General features: G+C 42.9%; 1 protein-coding gene across 10 annotated transcripts in view; it reads right to left on the bottom strand.

Moving 5' to 3' along the window:
- The window catches only part of AFF3 (ALF transcription elongation factor 3), a 568021-nt gene that overhangs the window by 25408 nt on the left and 520607 nt on the right, over nt 1-22006 (bottom strand). For all 10 annotated transcript variants that reach the window (XM_053200457.1, XM_053200460.1, XM_053200461.1 and 7 more), the window contains 4 exons: nt 14535-15638; nt 9249-9373; nt 5852-6053; nt 3106-3227 (listed from right to left, as the gene is read on the bottom strand). In XM_053200457.1, coding sequence (XP_053056432.1) covers nt 3106-3227; nt 5852-6053; nt 9249-9373; nt 14535-15638 — 1553 coding nt within the window. The remainder of the gene's footprint in view (nt 1-3105; nt 3228-5851; nt 6054-9248; nt 9374-14534; nt 15639-22006) is intronic.

Here is a 22006-nt window from a genome sequence, read left to right as displayed (position 1 = left end):
AGTAGTGGATGTCGAGTGTGGCTAAATGTCAGGGAGGAGGTGCCATCACATTGCCACCAGTCTGAGCCTGCAAATTACGCAGAACCAGCTGACCTGGATCACATTTAAAAAATAAGTGTTATTTTGTTCAGTTCCATCTGCATCCTGAAGACACAAACTGGTGCCTAGTTAATTGGTAAGTAACATAGGAAAAGGGGCTTAGGAACCCATGAATTTCAATTTACCTGCATGTAGATTCCTTATATTCATGGTGAAAAAACTGCAGGCATTACTCTCCTAGCGCTGTTATTCTAATTCAGCTATGTTCATTCAACACTTGTTATTAAGCGCCCACTGAATTCAGCTGTTGTCTGCATTGCATGTTTATTCAACCATTAACGAGTATTTATAATACAAAAGGATGAGTTTACTTTTTTTTTTCTAAAAGCTACATGATGCAGCTTTAAAAAGTAAATGACAGTATGGCATCTGTTCCTTTTTGGATCACTATAACTGGATTTCCATCAACTCTAAATTGCTCCTGAGCTATTTCTCCAGGTCTTTCTTTTTTTTCTACTGGTAGCCTCTCTGGTTGTTTCACTGCTTGTTGACACCTTCAGTGGGGAAAAGTCAAGGAAAGTGACAGGAGCCAGGTCCTCGTCTGTTAGCAACCCTGCTGGTGGGGAAGCTGGTGAAGAACAGAGAGGAGCAGGAGGCTGAAGTTTTGTGGTCCCAAGGCACCTTCCCAGGGGAGCCACCCATGTGCCTCCCTCTCCCCTGAATTAATAACTGAGGATTCATGAATTGCATATCTTAGCTTCTACCAATGTACCTGGCACTTAGTAAGTGCTCAGCACATACCAACTGGACCTGGGAGACATTTTATACAAGTTTAGGTGACTTCCTAGCGCAGCGATTTCTTAAGGGACAGTGATCTGTATTGTTTCAAGGAAAAGACAATGCCTAGTTTTGTTTTTCAAGCTTCAAGGGTCTTCCGGAGACTTTCTTAGTTCAGTGGTTGAGTGGCTGTTTGAGTTGCATGTTTATTTTACTGTTACGGATCTCAAATCAACTGGGACACATGGCAATTGGAACATGACATCTATCTCTCCGTATGACGGATACATACAAGTGCCTTTTTATTCTATTATATCTATATCCATAAAAGAGAAACAGTTTTATTGTAGCTGTCAGCCAGAAAAATTATACATATTGCTAATGGGAGGAACGAATGATAACAGCTTCTTTGTTGACACAGATCGTGAAAAAATTATATTAGCAATAGTGCCGGCAGATTGAGAAACATTTCCTCTTGTAAACAGTCCAAGAAACTGCAGATCGAAGTACGGCCATTTAGTTGTTGCTATTTTTGACTTAGCTTTTTGGTTCATACATTGGATAATTCCTTATATTTAAATTTTCTATATGTATGTTTATTATGATTGTATTAACACACGTAATAATGGTATTACGTGTGTTTAAATACCATGCCCCTTAACGTCAGCTGTTGGAAATGTTGGATGTTTTAAGCACCTTAGTGTCTAACGCACGTTGTGTTTGATCATGTTGTTAGATTATGACTTCTGAGTGCAAACTGCCACGTTGTCATCAGACAAAATTTTAATCTCCCATTTTTACAAATGGTTAGAGTTCACGTGAACAAGTAAGACTACCAAACACTAATTATATATGCAGTTGACCAAGGGACTGTCCTCCCACTACATGTCCCTACCTCGGAGATTAATGGCCACCCTCTTTGATTAGGGCAGTGGAGAAGACAAGGAGAAGGGGAGGTGGTTAGGGCCAGGAGAGCATGCCTGGGGCCAAATGCTGCTGCAGCAGCCATGGGAAGGAGAGAAAAACACCTGTCCTCCTGGGCTACTCTTAAACTTTCATAAATCCAATTATCTTGGAATGTGTTCAGTAAGTGGAACAAACAAAAAATGTGGATTTGGCTTTTAACTTCCCAATTCTGTGCCCTTAATTAGCTCACTGGAGTCCAAGAATAATTTGAGGACTCTAACGGCACATTCTCATTTCACAGAGAAGTCTGTAGGGTTGAATAAGTAGAACTTGTCTTTACTCTGGGTGAAGCCAGGGCTGGAGGAGAGGATGGATGGAAGATGAGGATGCAATAGTCATCACTTCTGCAAGGATGGTCCCCCTTGGGTGATCTCATCTAACTGGGTCTTGGGAGAACTTTCTTTTGGGAGAGAGGTATCATGACTGTTGTTTTTCTTAATAAAGAAGCTGGGACTCGAAGACATTTGGCACCCCTAGCTTTTCCAGTTTTAGGTGGGGTGAGGGGTTTGTAGTTTGTCTCCTCAGCCAGACTGTAAGCAGTTAGAGGACAGGATGTCTCAGTGCTGCATGCTGTCCCCACCCCCAGGATTTGATGGAGTGCCTCACACAGACCTGCACTGGGTGCTTGTTGAACAGTTAACGTTGAAAACAGGATTCAAGCCAAACTCTTGAAACCATATCTTCTGTCTTCCAGGCTTGTCCTTGACACATATTTTTCCCCCCAAGAGCCTAAATAGTTTTCAGTATCACTTTATCACTTCTCCTTTGTCATTTTCAGCATCTGAAGAACATTCCAGGATGTTACTTTTTATTCATCTTCTCTTGTTTCTCCTCCTTTTATGAATTGATGCTGGGAGTGGAAGTAATACTTGGGTTTCAGCACTAGGGCTGGGGGAAGGATGACAGGATATTTTTTTCCTGTGTGAACTGTTTATGCTATTATAAAGAATGTAGCATTTTAGAGGAAACAAGCCAGGAGTGAACCACTATTATTCTTTGCCCGTTCTAATTTACAAAAACAAAAATGCTTCTCTTTCTGGTAGCATACAACTGCCAACAACCCAAAATGAAGTTGCTTAGAGATGTAAGACCCATGACTGCCATTTGCCTTAGCTTCCTGACATCTTGGAGGCAACCCCAGGAGCTCTGGCTGTTCTAGCTGTTCAAAAATCTCCCTGGGACTCAGGGGTGCATTCAAAGGTAAGCTCCAGTTCTCTTTGAGAGGGCAACATTTCCCTGACCAAGTCATGAATATAACCCTTCTACCCGCAGAGTTTCTGTTTTAACTTTGCCCCTCACTACATCGACAGAGTCCACACTCACATATCATCGAAGATAAGTTTCTGCCTCTTGCAGTCCCTGTGGCCGTTGGAACCTGGAGACCATGGCTCTGTTTGTGGCCGTGACTTGTGGAGAACGTTTTCGGAATTGTTGTGAGCGGCTTTCTAAACAAAAAACAACACACCAATCTTTTCAGAAACTGGCCACCTGGCTGAAAGAACAACCCACTGTTCTGTGTTCTCTGTTAGAACTGATGATCCCTTTGTTTAAATAAAGAAAAAGAAATACATGCATTCCAGTTCTCATGCTGAGGGCTTTCATGTGTGTTGTCAAATGTCATTCTTTTTTTTTTTTTTAAATTTTTAACATTTATTTATTTTTGAGGGGAGGGGAGGGGCAGAGAGACAGAGATACAGAATCTGAAGCAGGCTCCAGGCTCTGAACTGTCAGTGCAGAGCCGGACGCAGGGCCTGAATTCGGGAACTGTAAGATCATGACCTGAGCCAAAGTCGGATGCTTAACTGACTGAGCCACCCAGGCATCCTTCAAATGTCATTCTTATAACAGTATCAAAAGGGAAGTTCTTGGGGAGCCTGGATGGTTCAGTTGGTTGAACTTCTGACTCTTGATTTCAGCTCAGGTCTTGATCTCAGGGTTGTGAGTTCAAGCCCCGTGTTGGGTTCTGTGCTAGGCATGAAGCTTACAAAAGGGAAGTTCTTAGTGGCCCACTCTCACAGATCCAGAAACTGTGGCTGGCTGAAGTTAAGTAACTTGCTCAAGCTCAAATAACTACTATGGGTGAGGTCTAGGGCTTAGGACTCAAGCCCCTTCTTTCCCCAGTTGGCCAGACCAGTGGCTCTCTAAGGTGACTCTGCATCAGAATCATCAGGGGGTTCCATCAACACACAGACAGCTGCTCCTCTGACCCTGAGTCTAATTTAGATGTGTGGAGTGGGGCCTGAGGACATCTCATTTCTAGCAAGTTCCAGGTGATGCTAATCCAGGAACCAAGGTTTCAGAACTGCTGAGCTATACCCTTGCAAAAGAGAAGTCATTCAGGTCACAAAATGGACTGATTCTCATTAGCTGTCTGTGAAGAGCACGAAAAGCCAAAGGGAATAACTCAAAATTATTTAAAATGTATTTTTAAAAGGAACACTATAGATTTGTGGAAAAATTAAAAAAAATCATATTCCCTAGGGATTCCAATATTTATAGAACACCTATTGTGTGCTAGACCCACAGATAATAAAGCAACTGTCTTTGGTTATGAAATTCAAGTGGATTCTTCTGGAACAAACTACAGATACCCACAACACGAATGGATGAATGGAAGTAATGAAAATGTGTTGAGTGTGTACAAATGCTTCTTTAAATATGGACTGATTTTATGTGTAGAGCAAGCGTCTTTGTTGTCAGAGGACCTAGGACTCTGCATTTCCCTTGTGGCACTCGTGACAGTAATTATAGATGTGTATAATCTCCACAGCTAGACTGTGAACTTCACACAGGCACGGACTGAATCTGTTAGATCACCACTGGATCTCCGTTGCTTGACACAGTGCCTGGCACAAAGTACTTGCTCAATAAATGTCTGTTTGGTAAAAGTCTGTAATTATTTTACGATTCTCTAGACATGGTTGCTTTTATGTTAGGATCTAGAGGTGCAGATAAGTTTGTGTTTTAATTTGAAATGGTTTATTTTTATTCCAGGTTTTTCTAGTAGGGTCTTCTCAGATTCTTTGAGCCTAGAATTGAAGATAATTGCTCCCAAATAAGGGTGTGTAAGTGGGTTAATTTCCTGATGTTACAAGATTTTGGCTCTTGACAGACCTACTACCAACTTTTTTACCTTTTTAATTCATGAGATAGAACATTAAATACTGCCTCCCCCATCTTTTTTTGAACAGCCCTATTCTCATGTCTCATCTCTCTCCCTGCCTCACAAAGCCCCACTGGTTTTCATAGCATGGTGACCTCAGAGAATTCGGGGAAGAGTTTGGAGTTAAATAATGTGCCCCAGAGGATGCATGATCCAGGGCTACCAGCTGTTAAGTGGAGTAGCAGGAAAGAGGAACTAACATGTAGTGTTAGTTGCATAGGTATCTGTATGTGTCTGGTTCTTCAGATAGTACTGGCTCATTTAAATCTTTCTCCCACCATTTCGCAAATGAAACTGGCTCAGAGAGATGATGCAACTGGCCCCAAATCACATTTTGACTAAGATACGAAGTTAGACAGACTTGGACCCAAGTCCCCACCGTTCCCCAGGGGAGTGCAGGCAGCTGGAATCACCCTTGAGAAGGTCACTGGAAAAGGGGTGGGGGTAGGGGTCCCATACTGCAGCCACTTTACCAGTTACCAAGGGTGGAGTGGGAGTCCCACAGTTTTGGCCTGGGGTTTCAGTCCCAGATTTCACTCTGTCCTGGGGTAAGGAATCTTTCCAAATAATAATAAGGTTGGTTGGTTTCAAACTCCCAATTTACATTGTCCTGGGGTAGTATTACTATGGGGCCGTTTCTTTTTAGAGTGGGAAATGAAATCCTGCAAAGAGGTTTCTTAAGCAAAAGAGGCTTCAAATGCCTCCTCTGGTTTCTTCTTCTGTAGTTCTCTGTGGGAAGGGGTAAAGGGGTGTGCTCATTCACCAGGCCTTCCCAGAGCAGCATTTAGGAATTCTTGAGGGACCTCAAGCATGTGTTTAGACTGTGCTGGGCTAAAGACAGATGAGTATAGGGGTGTGCTCAATTTCATTTTTATTTTTATTGGGAGAGGAAGAGAATGAACATACTGTGAGGTCTCCGGCATGAGACTGCAGCTGGTTCTCAGCCTTATGCTTTTTGTTGGAGGAGGCGGAAGTGAACAAACCGTTGCCATTTGATCTGCTGGAAGAAGTTAAGTCCTCGCTGGAGTATTTGTGTTTAGATGCATCAGACAGGGGCGAGATGGGTGACCGGAGCATTTTTTCATTTTTATTTATTGGTATTGCCAAGCTGAAAAAGGAAATCACAGTAATGGAATGTCACACAGTCAGCACAGGGAAAGGTAAATGTTTTATATATGACCCAAACCTCTCATTTAAAACCTGCTGGTAGGAAGGTGTTTATTGGGAATTATTATACCAGGAAACAATTTTATGGCATTAGGACCATAATGGACAATAAGTAAATTTTACTCATTGTTTCTTTACTTGTCTTATCAGGATGAATAATAATTCTGGTGCTAAATGACTAAGAATAATAAGATTTTCATTTTCTGAGTATTTCATCCAAGGATCTCAAAATACACAACAAACAACTTACTGTTTTCCTGACAAGCCTAAGCAGCAAGTAATGGGAAAGGCAATCAAATGATGTACAAGCGGTCTACTTCTAAAAGGACTTTTGCTAACACCTGAGCTTGTACTAATTATTATATGGAGAATAACAGAATCACAGAATAATCTGCAAAGCATATGAGGCCAACTTTCAATTGTTAGGCTTCTGGGATAAGCAGGCATTGATTCAAATAAACACAGAATAGAAAATTGTTATTAAAAATTATATTCTCTGATTCCTAGCTCCTTATTTTATCTTCAGAACTAATTGTTTATGCCAGAGGAAGACAAATACATATAATTTCACTTACATGTAGAATCTAAAAAAACAAATGAACAAACAAAAAACTGAAACAGACTCATAAATACAGAGAACAAACTGGTGGTTGTTGGACAGGCGGGAGGTGTGGGTAAAATAGGTGAAGGGGATTAGGAGGTACAGACTTTCAGTTATAAAATAAATGAGTTGCGGGGATAAAAAGTCAGTAACACTGTTAATAGCTTTGTATGGTGACAGATGGTGACCACACTTATCATGATGAGCATTCATTAATGTTGAATCACTATGTTATATAGCTAAAACTAACATAATACTGTATGTCAACTATAATTCAATTAAAACAAAAAAAAATGAAACTATTGTCTATGTCTGAATATAACTCCCCCCCCCCCCCCCACAAATGAACCATCAGAAAAGGGAGTCACTTGTGTTTGAATCTTTGCAATGTATGTTATATTGATAGGGCTCTCTCCATTACTTTGCCCTGAAAAAAAAAACAAACAAAAAACTGAGGAAAGATACAATAACCTGAAATAAACTCAAACATTGTTAATTTGGGATGCTCACAGAAGTCACTTGACAAAGCCAGTTTAAAAAAAAAAAAGGTAAATCCATTTAACAAAGACTTAGTCACTATTCCTGCAGTCATTACTTCTTAATTGCATGTGTTGGCTATCACTGCAAACAAGCCATTAAAGTCACTTCAAAAAGCAATTTCCTTAGTTGGTGGTCACAGTGTAGAAATTACAAACACAGGCCTCTAGAACAGATAATAAAGTCAAGGTTCTTAATGTTAAAGTAACGAGGTTCTTAGTGTTATGCAAATAGATCTGTGTAAGGGTAGAATTTCTGGTGATAGCTTTCTGGTACAAAAAATACCATGCATCTAACAAGGCAGAAGTGAGAAGATGTGTTCTGGAAAACTCCCTCGGGCAAGTCAAAAGTGGCTCAGTTGATGATGACAAAGACACTGATGCTGAAGATAGATGTGACCAGTCTATATATAATTGTGTCTTGACATGTGAGTGAAGAAAGTCATGTTTATAAATTTCTATTATTTTTCATATTATGTGATTTTAAATGCTCATAGAAAACTAAATTATTACATTAAGTGTTGTCACGGACATAGGATTATTTCTTCATCATTATAAGTTTACATATTCAAGCTGACCAAAAAAGCTTTCTTTGGATATCCTCTTTGGGATAGGTGATCACCTTACTCCAGAGGTACATTGACCACCTTTCCTAGAAAGAACTCAAAGCACTTTTATATGCAAGTGTCATTATGTATCATAAATAAAACTATCAGAGCCAGCAGGCTCTGCCAGGCAAAGGCTCTAGAGCAAGAGTTCCTGGGGTTTGTGAACTTGGATGGAAAAAGTTACATCTTCATTTTCATTAACTTCTCACTGAAACTGAACATTTCCAGAGTAGTGGTTTAGCAGGAGTATTATTAGCAATGCCTGTGATTGTGTCATCAGGAGAAATCACAGACATTTTTGTGTCATGTTCCAGTTGTTGCAGACAACTTGAAATATTGTTTATATTCATCGCTACTTAGAAATCATGGCAGTTACTAGATCTGCTAGAAAGATTTTCAGTGCATTAAGAAAGAAGCATGTATAGAACCATATCGCACATTTAAGACATTTTGGAACCACACGTCCCCCATTTGCATTTTCTCAGTATTTTGGGATACCACCTGCTAGGCACAGAGCACTGTGGACTAGGTCTGCATGCTCCCTCTTGCTCAGACCTTCAAGAGTCCTCGCCTTCCTTCCCAAGGTGACTCTGACACTGCAGTGGGCCGGTGCTCGTGTGTCCTCACTCTCCAATTTCCTCTCCGAGTTTTAGTACTGCTCTACATCTTCTCCTAACCTTTCAGTTTACATTTTTATGTGTTGTGCTGAAACATTAATCTCCCCTTAAAAATTCCATGTACACAGTCAGGGAGAGTGAGGAGTGTCTTAGCAGAGGAAAAGTGGTTTCTGAGTGTGGTATTTCTAAATGGAAAGAGCTTCTATGACTGATGATAAGCTACTCACTTCTAATAAATATCACGGACCTTGCCTTGCTAGAAAGCCATTTGTCATGGAGGGGATTTGGTGCAAAGTGGGTCCATCTGGAACCCCTTTAGAGGAGTGACTGGGTGCCGTTTAACCTTGGAGACACAGATCCTGTCTAATGCCACAGTTTTAGTCTATATCCAAGAGACTCCACCCAAGTTTATATTTCTTTGTCCCTCTGTATAATAAGCTTACTGTTCTTACAGGTTTAGTGGCTATTAAAATCATGGTTTGAAAATTTAGTTACTGAGTTTTCAGAGGGAAAGTGTGTCTTTGAGAGTACAGAACTGAGTGTTAACTAGTAACCGGTCTTTTGTTACAGAGAAGTACTGACTCTGTACCTGGGGCTGTGACATGAGCACACATTCAGGCATAATTATTAGCCTTAGTTTAAATCAGGAGAATCAAGTCTAAAGACCCAGACCAGAGCAGTCATTGAACAGTCGGACTCTCCTCCAATATGATACATGACTTTCAGACCCAGAGATCCTTCCGGCTCACTGTAACTCCAGTGGAACATGCATACCTGTTGATGTTCATGCTGCAGTGGTTCGTGGATAAAGTATTATTGGCAGAGGCAGTCAGTCGTGAAGAGCTCTCTTTCTCTCCCTGGGCCTTCTTGACCTCCCTGTAGTCATCTTCGTTGTCACACTGCATAGGAATAAGCAAAAACCAATCAGCTTTGGATTTCAAGGGATCATAATAGATCCCATCACAACCTTCCACACAGCGAGGGCTCCCGGGAGGCCAGCTTACTCGGCTTCTCTGGAAGAGTATCCCAAGCAGCAGTATGGTTGCAACGTTGTTGCCTCTGTTCTAGGTTCCCAGTCAGCTCCTCCACCAACAAGGATGAAATCTGTCAGTTTTACTGTTGACAGTTTATTGAGAGGAAGAGCATGACACCATGGTCAACATTAGGGAGGGAACAATGTGAATGATGAAAATTGGTCTACCATCAACACATCTGAATCAGCTCTCCAAAAAAGACCTGTTCTTTTTTTTATTTTTATTTTTTAAATATTTTTTTTAATGTTTATTTTTGAGAGAGAGACAGAGCATGAGTGGGGGAGGAGCAGAGAGAGAGGGAGACACAGAATCCAAAGCAGGCTCCAGGCTCTGAGCTGTCAACACAGAGCCCGACGCGGGGCTCGAACCCACCAACTGTGAGATCATGACCTGAACCGAAGTCGAATGCTTAACCGACTGAGACACCCAGGTGCCCCAAAAAAGACCTGTTCTGAATTGACACTGCACCTTCAGTGTCTCTCATTTTGGCATTTCTTGGTATCTGAATAAAGTATGACAACCGTGTCCTGGGCTTAATGCCATAATGGCTTTTATGAATTTCAAGCAAAGGTTGTTACCTCTTGGTGTCTTAATTCTAGTGAACAATTACTATCCATGACATCTTACAATCCTTAATGTACCCTTTTAGAAAATAGTATTTTGATTGAATTCTTGTTTCCACAATCGTGTTTATATGTGTATTAGGGTGCAATGGCAAATGCACTCAACAAAGCTCCACTGCTGGTGAGAAAGTAGAAACACAGTTAACAGTATATTTAGGGCTCTCAGCAGTGTTTTCCAGGAGACAAGCACTGGCTTCCAAGATAGAAAGACTTTGACCTCTTTCTAGCTGGGATTGTCACACAGCCTCTGTCACAGGATCCCAGATGCTCACACTGAAACTGTACCCAGGGAAGGCCCAAACCAAAGCTCTGAATCTCCATTTCTGCTCCAGGGTTCCAGCAGGGCTGGACTCTGCACCTTTGGTAGCTGGGTCTGTAGTGTCCCAGTACTGGGGTCTTAATACCCCAAATGCTTAGGGAAGATTGCTATGAAAATGTTCTTTCACTTCTCTATCTGTATTTAATGATGATTCATTAGATTTTATGAGGAGAGATGGGTGTCAGGCTTAGTGTAAATGAAATTTCATAAGTTAAGAATTTTTAAAAAGGCCATGAGTAATAAAATTACTTAAATATAGAATATTATAGAATTTGTATGTCTTTCTGCACATCTGTATGTATGCTTATACAGCTATATGTATTTTCAATATATGTTTATCAATTTCTAGATGTGTACATTTCTTTTTTTTTTTTTTAATGTTTATTTACTTTTGAGACAGAGAGAGACAAAGCATGAATGGGGGAGGGTCAGAGAGAGGGAGACACAGAATCTGAAACAGGCTCCAGGCTCTGAGCTGTCAGCACAGAGCCCGATGCAGGGCTTGAACTCACGGACTGCGAGATCATGACCCGAGCCGAAGTCAGCCGCTTAACTGACTGAGCCACCCAGGTGCCCCATCTAGATGTGTACATTTCTTATATAACTATGTTTCTCTCTCTCTCTCTCTCTCTCTCTCTTTCCATCAGTCTATCCATTTACCCATTAATCCAACATGTAATGGGAGGGTGGAGTATCTAGAGGGAAACAGGAGGGAAGAGGGGTAGGGAAGTAGCGAGCTAACTCATATTATATGAATTATATGGCCTGAATTATCTGACGATTACATCACTGAATTATATGGTCTGAACCTTTACCACCTCTGCAAAGATATCACTACTTCACAAACGAAGAAAGTAGAAGTACCGAGAAGGTAAGGTCACCTGATTATTTTTACTCAGAAGGCTGGTGCTGACTACATCAAAAAGACAACAAAAGCAAAAATAAACAAGTAGGACTATATCAAACTGTGATAAAGCTTCTGCACAGCATAGAAAACCATCAACAAAACAAAAAGGCAACCTACAGAATGGGAGAAGATATTTGTAAATATATATCTGATAAGGAGTTAATATCTAAAACATATAAAGAACTTACACAACTTGATTGCTAAAACGCAACCCAATTAAACAATGGGCAGAGAATCTGAACAGACATTTTTCCAAAGAAGCCATACAGATGGCCAACAAAGAAATGAAAAGATCCTCAATATCACTAATCATCAGGCAAATGCAAATCAAAACCACAGTAAGATCACTTCATACCTGTAAGAATCGCTAAAATAAAAAACTCAAGTGTTGGCAAGGATGTGGAGAAAAGGGAATCCTCCTGTACTGTAGGTGGGAATGCAAATTGGTACAGCCACTGTGGAAAACAGTATGGAGTTTCCTCAAAAAATTAAAACTAGAACTACCATATGATCCAGTAATTCCACCTTGCGTATTTATCTGAAGAAAAGGAAAAATACTAACTCAGAAAGATATTATTCAACCCCATGTTCACTGCAGTATTATTCACAACAGCCACGACATGAAAACAACATAAATGTCTATCAATTGATGAATGGATAAAGAAGATGTGGGGTGTGTGTGGGTGTGTGTGTATCTATATCTATATGTTAACTATATGTACAATGGAATATTATTTAGTCATAAAAAATGAAATCTTGCCATTTGTAACAATGTGGATAGAACTTGAGGGCATTTTACTAAGTGAGATAAGTCAGACAGAAAAAAAGATAAATACCATATGATCTCACTTAAATGTAGAATCTAAAAAAAAAAAACAAAAAACCCAAACTAAAAACAGCCTGAGTTTATATATAGAGAATAGATAGGTAGTTGCCTGAGGTGGAGGGTAAGAGGTGGGAAAATGGGAGAAGGAGGTCAAAATGTAAAAATTTCCAGTTATAAAATGAATAAGTCAGGGAGATATAATCTACAGCACAGTGACTATAGTTAACAAGAACATTTTTATGAAAAAAAATTGTAGCTATGCATAGTGATGGATATTAACTGGACTTCTTGGGATAATCATTTTGCAGTATTTAGAAAAACTGCATTGTTGCATTATACACCTGAAACTAATATAATGTTATGTCAAGTATACCTCCAAAAATAAAACTGAAAAAAAAAGCAAGAAAAGAGTAATGTGATAAAGTATCAAAGTAGAAAACATTTCCCTGGGTGTCAAAGACTCTCTCTTGACCTATCATGGTGGTGTTTATTTATCATTTCATCTTGTGTTCCTTGAGGCATGGGGATCTGAGGGGGTGCAGGCCGACTGAAGTGTCTGGGGCCGGTCCTACAACTGTATGCATGTGCGTGGCCCAACAGTAGAGGTTTCCCCCTGCCTGCCAGTTACATAGGGATGGGGATGTCCAGTTAGGCATTTCCCCTTTCCACAGTCCAACGCCAAACCCAAGGTGAACCTGCAACCACTAGGAGATTGTAGTTCTCCCCTGAGACCATTCAGGCCCTGGATTAGAGTTGGGTGAGATGCCTATCTTGACCCTGACTATCACTGCACCTGGCCTTGGCCTCTGGGGACTTGGGGGTGCAGCACAGGTCCTGGAAGGAGATGGGGACTAGACATGCTTCACCATGTTGCCAGAAGTATTTCAGTATGGGAGTGATGATGAAAACTTTCCCTGTATGCAGTTTTGCTAACTTTGGAATGCAAAGGGGCCAAAGGGCTGGGCAGAACCTGTCCTGGGGAAATAGTAGGGAGGTGGGGACCACATGTGAGTCACAGCTCCATGGGCCCCCAGTCATGCTCTACTGTTCCACTGCACTTCACTTAACAACACAAATTCAGAGATAAAATGAATTTCAAGATGGCAACTGCAAGAATTAAATGTATAGAGCCCTTCCGGGCAGGGGCCCTGTGGGGAAACTACTACACAAACCTCAGACTAATTTTTTATTCGAAGACCCTGGAGCCAGACAGCCTGGGTTCATTCCTAGCTCTTCCCCTTATCACCTATGTGAACCTAGGGCAAGATGCTTTAGGCTTTCTGAGCTTCAGTTTCCTCACCTATAAAATGGGCATGATAAAAATATTTGGCTTATAAAGTTGCAAGGACTAAATAATTTAATATGTACAAAGTGCTTAGAATAGCATCTCTTGTGGGGACATATGTACATTAGCTATCGTTAGTGATTTTGTCCTCAATTTGGAACCATCCATGATATTGCAATCTTTGGTTTGTTACCCATGTTGTTTTTCGCTGTGGCTCAAGTTACTTTTGAAGGTAACAGTAACAGGAGGAGATAAAACTCCTCAAAATTGGTCCTAATTTAATTTGTGATTACGTTATTCCTGCCCTCAAAAGTCTGCAAACACTACTGAATATCTGGGTCTGCTTCCAGATGTGTATCCAGCTCTCCCTGCTCTCGAGCCACCTTTCTTACTCCATGCCTTCCTTGTTCGTCCTGTTTCCCTTTTTTGGTGCCACATCATCCTCTCTGATTACTCAGTGTTCCTCCTCTTCAGGGACCTGTTCCCAGGCTGTTTCCCCCCCAGAGTTCTCCTTGGTCAAGGCTACTGGGAGCAGCCGCTGCTGGTTCTGAAACTAATGTTCCTCTCACTGGGCACATCCACCCACAGCCTGGTGTCTGGCACTTCTGTTTCATGTTTCACCCCAGTCACAGCGTTAAATTCTATGAAGCTATTTGGCTTCGTAGTCCATGATTGATCAATGCCACTCTATCACTTCCAGCAAAGGGTGGGATTCACCATGTGTTCAGCTTTTCTACTGGCCCAGCATCGAGCTTGCCTCTGCACATGCTTGATAAAGATTTTCTGTATGCCCACTTCACCATGCAGTGGGACAGGGCTTAATTATAATGATAAAATGGGGATATTAATGGTGTTTCCCTCATCAAGTGGTTCTAAGGATGTAACTGAGTTAATCTGTGTCAAGTACGTAAGTATGTGGCATATACAGTTTGTTGAGTAGGACACACATAAAACTGCTGCCTGTACATTGCGGGCCAGCAGCCCATGTGGGCTTTAACACCTCCCCACAACTCACAACACAAGGGAAAGCCCTCCCTGCCTGCCATGCCCTCAGCCCCAGGCCTACCTTGCGTTTCCTCTTGGATTTTGGCAAAGCCTTTTCGGCAGGAGTGTCAGATGGATGGCTGGGCTGTGCACTCTCAGCGTCCTTGGCTGCAGGAGCATTCAAGACCCCCGGCTCCTGGGGCAGGTGTTCTGGGATCCTGGATAGGAGGGTCAGGTCAATTTTGACCCAGAGAGACCTGACCTCATCACTGTCCTTCAAGGGGGAGAGAAGTTCATTCCGGCCGAAAGGGACCAGTGTGTAGAACTGCTCCTCCAGCTCCTTGGCAATGTCACTGGTGGTCCTGGCGTTGATGGAGCCTACGGGGGCCCGGGGGCCCCCACCGCTGCTGATGCTGTTGGCAGCCTCCTTTAGTCTCTGCTCACTCCCCGAGGCGGCGGCTGCGGCGGCCACGGCCTGCGCTTTGGACAGAGGGTATTCCTCCTGCTCCGATTCCAGGTCTGAGTCCGAGGAGGAGGACGAAGATGACGACTCTGTCTCTATGAACTCCTTGGATTTGGGGACGATGCGGCTCAGCCCCCGCGTGCGGCGCTTCTCGCAGGTCACGGAGGAGCGCAGCTCCTTGCGGTGGCTCGTTCTGCTGTTGCCGCAGGGCCTGGTTTTGGTGGGCTCCGGGGGAATCACCACGCTTGCCCCCAGCGCGTCGGCGGCTGCTGGCTCCTCGGGCCGGTGGCAGTTGGCACCGTCGCCGGCAGAGGTCCTCTCCGTGCGCCTGGTGGGCTTCTTGCCCGCAGACCTCCGCGCAGGCGCGGGTGCGCTCTCGGCGGGTGTGCCCGGTACAGCGGGCGGCTGGGCAGCTGTGGTCACAGCCACGGCCACGGCCGCAGGTGGAGACTTCTGCTTCACTCCTTTGCTCCCCGGGGCCTTGTTCGCTGTCCTTGGCCTCTGCTCCTCCTTGCAGGTGCTCTTGAGGTCCTTCTCTCTCAGGCTGGTTTGGCAACCGTCGGGAAGTTTCCCACAGTCCTGCACTTCGTCTTTGGCCGGGGTGTAGTATTGATTGCTCTCTGGCCCGTGGCTTTCATTTTGGATCAGGATAGGCGGCTTGTGGGGATTAACTTTGTTCAGCCATTTATCCAGCTGCCACTTGTTAGAGGACGCTGGTTCGGCCTAAAAGCAGAAAACCGGCAACAAACAGAACATCTTTTATTAGACTTACTTAAAACGGGCTTGGCTGTTTTTAATCTTCACTTACCCCCTAGGTGTGTGCGCAGAAAAACAACGGGCTGTGAGCAGAAGGAAAATGGAAGCAGTTGGTGTGTGTAGTGAAGCTGCATCAGCACACAGGATGGGGGGATGGGGGCCCTTTTCTGTCCCACTTAATATGTCAGTGAAGTAGTATGAAGAGTATTTGGAAAAAATAAGGAGAGAGCCCCGTACTTAATGAGAACCCTTTTCCAGCACTTTTGAGTGTTACACAATGTATATTTCTTATAATTATACACACATATCTAGACTTGAGATTTCAAGGAAAGTTAACTGGGGAATAGTTTGGGGGCCCTGAGTATTAAAGCACTCATTTTTTGTTAAGACTAAAAAATTTAGAGGAAATTAAAAGAGGGGGCTAGGGGTGCCTGGATTGCTCAGTCGGTTAAGCGTCCGACTTCAGCTCAGGTAATGATCTCACGGTTTGTGGATCTGAGCCCACATCAGGCTCTGTGCTGACAGCTCAGAGCCTGGAGCCTGCTTCAGATTTTGTGCCTCCCTCCTTTTCTGCCCCTCCCCCACCCATGCTCTATTTCTCTCACTCTCAAAAATAAATAAACATTTTAAAAAATTAAAAAAAAAGAGGGGGCTAAGTGGAACCTATAATCCCAAGCAATTAACATATGATTTACGTGGTGAAGGCAAGTAGGGCACAGTCATTTAACAGTAGAAGCTATAACTTTGGGGAGATGGCTTGTTTAGTGGTAGAGAGCTCCTGATTCAAAGGGAACTCTGTGTGCCCCATATGCTTTGGCAGCTGGACTTGGTTAGTCCATCTTCAGCTTGCTTCTGTCCCACTTTGCTGGAAGTGTTTCAGACACGGAAGTGACGGTGGAAACTTCTGCACACAGTTTTGCTAACTTAGAGCAAATCACAGACATTATAGATTTTAAACTTTGCCACATGGATTGGTTCCAGGGAGTCAATGAATGCCCTGAAACAGAATGCGAAATGCTGTGTGGATACATTTTTCTGAGAGAGGTCTACAGTTTTCATTCAAGTCTCTAGGTATCTATGGCTCATGAAAAGGTTATGGCTTATAAAAAGGGAATAAATGCTGTTGATTTCTTTTTTATTATTATTATTTTTTTAAATATTTATTTAGTTTTTGAGACAGAGAGACAGAGCATGAACGGGGGAGGGTCAGAGAGAGAGGGAGACACAGAATCCGAAGCAGGCTCCAGGTTCTGAGCTGTTGGCACAGAGCCCGACGCGGGGCTCGAACTCACAGACCGTGAGATCATGACCTGAGCCGAAGTCGGATGCTCAACCGACTGAGCCACCCAGGGGCCCAATGCTGTTGATTTCTAATAAAAGTCCAATATCCAGTATCTATGATTATTAATAGAAAATAGGTGTATTGGTAAGTGTAAAGCTTTAGCCAGAGTGTTTTCAATTTGTGAAAAGTGAAATGGGAAAATATTTTCACTATTTAAGGTGATGTATTTTTCCTTCCCTGTGGCCTCCCATGCTCTGAATTTGTGGCATCCATTGTTTCAGGAGACCAGTTTCTAGCCCAGACTAAAAGAAGACATTGCTTAATTTTGCATTTCAAATTTGATTGGCTAAAGTCCAGAGCAAGTCAGGCTTCCTTGCAGGCGAAAAACTTTTTTTAAAAAAAATTTTAACATAATAATTTCTAAAAGCTTGCTTTTATGAGTCAAAATTTGTCTTTCAACAAAGAGGTCCAGATTGAGAGCGGAACTTGGGGCATAAGCACATGCTGCAAGGATCTGAGGGGAGTGGGGCAGGCAGTCTTGTCCCCGGCTGGGGCTGGGGGAGTCTGGGACATAGCTTAGGACATGGAATGCCTTCGATGGGCCAGAGGAGCCTGGGGCCAAGATGAGAGGACACAGAGTGTGGGCACCAGGCACTGGAGCTGTGGCAGGGACCATACACATCCTGCTGGTTCCCCCAAAATAGATGAGACTAACTGCACTTTGGGGAACACTAGCACAAGGTTTCCAGATACTGGGAAGGACAAGTGATATTTCAGTAGGACCAGCATGAGAATCTGGGGCCCCTCTCCCAGGGCAGTGAGGATGGAGAGGCTTCGCCCTGGGACACAGGTGTGGGAGGTGAAACCCTCATGGCCTCAATGAGGAGTCTGGCCTTCGACTTGACTTTTTGCTTTGTTGGTTTTCATGTACCAAAAGGACCAGGGCTCTACAGCAAGATGCAAAAGAACAAAAAGTTATCATTTTGCATCTCTGGGTTGTTCTGCATAAATTCTGACCTCACCTTATTTTGGCTTCTCCAGAGAAAGGGAACACAGGAACCCTAAGAGCACACCTCGTACATACTGTGGGAGATGCATGCAAGACAGAAAGCAGGACAGCAGGACACAGAACAGCTTTGTGGCCAATGGGAAGCCCTCGCATTCCCTGGGTTTAGCTGAGTGTGGCTGAAAGCTCATGTGGTGGCAAACAATTTATGGCTTCTGACAGTGTCTCCTCCTTGCCCCGTATTTCCCTCACTATGTGACCACTGGCAAGTCAGTGACTTGTGTGCCTCAGCTTCCCTAGTGTCATGGGACACGGTCAATACTAATGGATGCTGAAGGGGCCTCTGGCAGAAAGGGGACACATTTTGGGAGAAGGTAAAAACATTTATGGCTGAGCATGAACTCACATTGGTCCTGCCACCATGTTTAACACTACGTCTACCTCACCCTCACCCCCGCCATCCTGAGCCTTCCACAGCGCACGTGTCGTATGTCAGAGAACACAGACAACTGCCTATGGCCAAAAGCGCAGCTGCACATGGGGAGAGTTGCACTAAAATTTCCTGATGGGAGCATTAACAGTGAAGGGGAGAATTTCATAAATTTAGTATGGGCTCGTTGTCTGATGTGCTTTAGCGTCATTTTTTTCCTGCACTCCACAGCTGAAAACATCAGTCTAAAGTACCATTTTCAACACATCGCTAACTCACACCTCCTTTCTTAAGGATCTACAATGACCTCCTATTGCCTTTCAAAGGAAATCCAAATGCCTTGGGCTGGTTTTCAAGGGCATCTATTATCTCACAGTCATCTTTCATTGCTGAACAACTACAATGTGCCTCCCACTTTACAGATATCATCTAATCTAATCCATACAAGTAAGAAATATTATCACCCCTAATTTGTAGATGAGGCTCAGAGAGGTTAAGAGACATGTCCAAGGCTGCAGAGCTACCAGGCACTACCAAGACTAAACCCGTATTTGCTTAAGTTTAAAGATTCTCAATAGCATACTGTTTAAGCTTGTCAAATCACTATGTTGTGCACCTGAAACTAGTGTAACATTGTGTGTCACCTACTCAAATAAAAACTTTTAGTGTTTATTTATTAGACCTAATCCGCTGCTTTGCCTGATGTCCCATTACTCACTGGCATAGCCTCATGAAAGGGGGACCTCATTCCTTTGAGAAATGTTGGTCTTCAACCTAAAATGACAGAATTAGATCTAATTTTTCGAGAACACCACTCCAAGCAATACCTGTTGGCCTTTACCAACAGGTAAAGGTTGGCCTCAACCACATAGTCTTTTTTGTTGTTGGTGTTGTTGTTGTTTTTGTTTTGTCTTTTTTTTTTAACTGCATAGTCTTGTGATGTTCATATTGATTTCACATGTATGCATCTTGGGTCTTCAACAAAGCCAAACACTTCTTTCAGAGGACCTGGACTCTGTTTTTTTTTTTTTTTTTTGTATTGTTTGCAGTATCTGTAACAGGTTAGGCAGGCCAATTGCTGTGCTTTGCTCCTAATAAGAACCACTTACAATGAGCTTTCACTCAAATTATATCATTTATTCCTCAGAACAGGTTTATAGATTAGGCAGAACAGGAATACCTGCCATTTTTGGGATAAGGCAGTTGTGGCCAAGGAAGCTTCAATGGTGAAGAGCTAAGTGGCAGTGGAGGAGGAAAAACTCAGGGCTTAGGGCCCTCATCCACTGGTCTGCTGGTGACTATGGTTAACTTCCTGCGGGCCGACTTCCTCAGGGTTTTTGCCTGTTGGTGCCTGTGTGCTTGCTGGCTGCTTTGTATTTTCGGTCATGACTCTCCTTCCTGATTAATCTTCCTTCTGATTCATGCACAAGCTCTCCACTGTGGATTTTAGTTCCTGCTTCATCTACATCCTTCATAGCACCCGCTACCATGGACCCCACAGATGCCTAATTGAGGAAATGCCTGTTTAATCAATGAGTGACTTGTGTCACATTTCTGTTGATTTTTAGGAACAAGCTAAGGCAGCATTTTCCAAAATGTGCATTCAGTTCATATATTCCATGAAGAAAAGTTTCCAGGGTCAGATAAGTTTGGGAAATGCCACAATGGAAAACAGTTTACATGAGCAATATTTAAGGGCTGGGTGTTGCCCTAAAGAGATGGGTTAAACCGACTTTATCCTGACACTCCATAAAATCATGTGACCGGGGTTTCTTTTTCCCATGTGACACCTATTACTTGTGGAATACCGCTCTAGGGAGCTCATGTACTAGCTGAGGGGGAAGGTGCTTCCCCCTGGAAAGCTCACACATGAAAGGATGCACCATGCCAGGAAAGAAGATAAAACACAAGTGAAGGAAATTAGGCTGAGAACAACTAAGCAAATATCAGGCTACCGAAAGGGGATCTGTAGTATGGAAACACTGTTCACAGCGGCTCTTCCGTGCTAGCTGCAGATATGACATTACCTATGGTGATTCATGTAAAATAAGTGCTTTTCTACAACCACAGCCATGAAGAACAGTTCAGATGAAACTTAGCTGGGCCCAGTGGGTTTCCCGTGCTGGCACGTAGAAGGGGAGCATGCAGGTGCCTTGGACCATCATTCATGCCTCCTTGTACTCCCACATCAGGATGATACCAGCAGGTAAGTGATGGCCAGGAGCATTTTGTTCAAAGCAGCCGTATGAATTGTCTGTGCAGTGGAATGTGAGACGTGTGGATATACAGAGTCCAATTGTCTTGTGGGGTTCAGGAAAAGGAATCTCACCGCCCTCCTTAAGATGACGTGGGCCAGCCAAGCCACAGTAAAACAGAGATGCTGGGGAGGGTCAGCCATAGAATGCTACCTCCTATCTTTGTGATTTTCATTCTGCAGACTCATTTTATTTTTAAAGGGTGTGTGTCTGTATTCATCTCAGGGAAAATGTTAAATCTTACTTTTACTCCAACTGATACATTCCTTTCCAGCAGACAGCAGTAACAGGCATCGTGGCTAATACATAGCTTGTTACTTCTGCATTCCCTCTGCACAGAGAAGCAGGGAGTTGAAACTCTGTGGCTTTAGGCAACTTAAACTTTTAGGCCTGCTGTAGTAGACTTGTGCTCCCTTCCTTGGTGAGGGGCCCTGGATAGCTGCTGGAAGCTTCCTCCACGAGAGCTTCCTTTCATCACCAAGAAGTTCAAGTCTTTGTAATTATCTCAGTGACATTTAAAAAGAATTTCCTCCAAGCACTTTATAACTGTACCTCTCTTAGATGAGGTTTAGCCTCATCCAGAAGCTCCAGGATTCACATTTCAGCATGAAAATAAGACCCAACATTCATGAATTTAACCTTCAAAGTCACAAAGAGACTGGAGGAAGGGTTGTTCATGGACACTAACACTTTTTATGCATCTCCACTGCCCTTTGCCATGTCCCTGGTACCCAGTTATTTCTTATAACTAAATATTCTGGAATTTCTCAACAAATTATAGCATTAGGATGGCTTCTCAACTCCTTATTTTGTTTGACTCCTGTACTTTTTTGTTTCAAGTTATTCCCATTAGAATGCCAGTTCCCTGAAGACAGGGACCTCTCCTGTCAAATAATTGCTGTATTGCAGAGCTAAGCCCCTTGGCAGATGCTCAGTAAATATTTGTGGAATGAACAAAATGAGTGAGTGAATGAATGAAATTATGAAGAAGGAATAACAATTTAGATTCTGGGAAAGTCAGGGTTATATCAACCTGTGGCGTTTATAGGTTGATGTTGCTAAGGGCCTTCCTGTTATATTGGGAGACAGAGACAGAAATAGAGAGAGATGGGGGAGGAGGTAAGCATCATGAAAAGGAGAGAAAAAGGCAGGAGAGATGGAGAGATGGTTTATTTGGGGACGAATGGAGAGATCTCAGTGAAGAGCAGAAAGGTACTATAGGAAATGAGCACTTAGGGGAAATTCTCAATGCTTCTGCAAAAAGCCTTAGCCTCCTGAGAGGAGGAGACTGGAAGGGGAAAAACCTGAGGGAATTTAGGAGCCAGTCTATGAACTCCAGATAAAAACACAGTTGCTTTTGGG

Source organism: Acinonyx jubatus, chromosome A3 (assembly GCF_027475565.1).
Source record: "Acinonyx jubatus isolate Ajub_Pintada_27869175 chromosome A3, VMU_Ajub_asm_v1.0, whole genome shotgun sequence".
NCBI lineage: Eukaryota > Metazoa > Chordata > Mammalia > Carnivora > Felidae > Acinonyx > Acinonyx jubatus.
The sequence above is the reverse complement of the archived record's forward strand: the minus strand, read 5'-3'. Positions and strand labels throughout refer to the sequence as shown.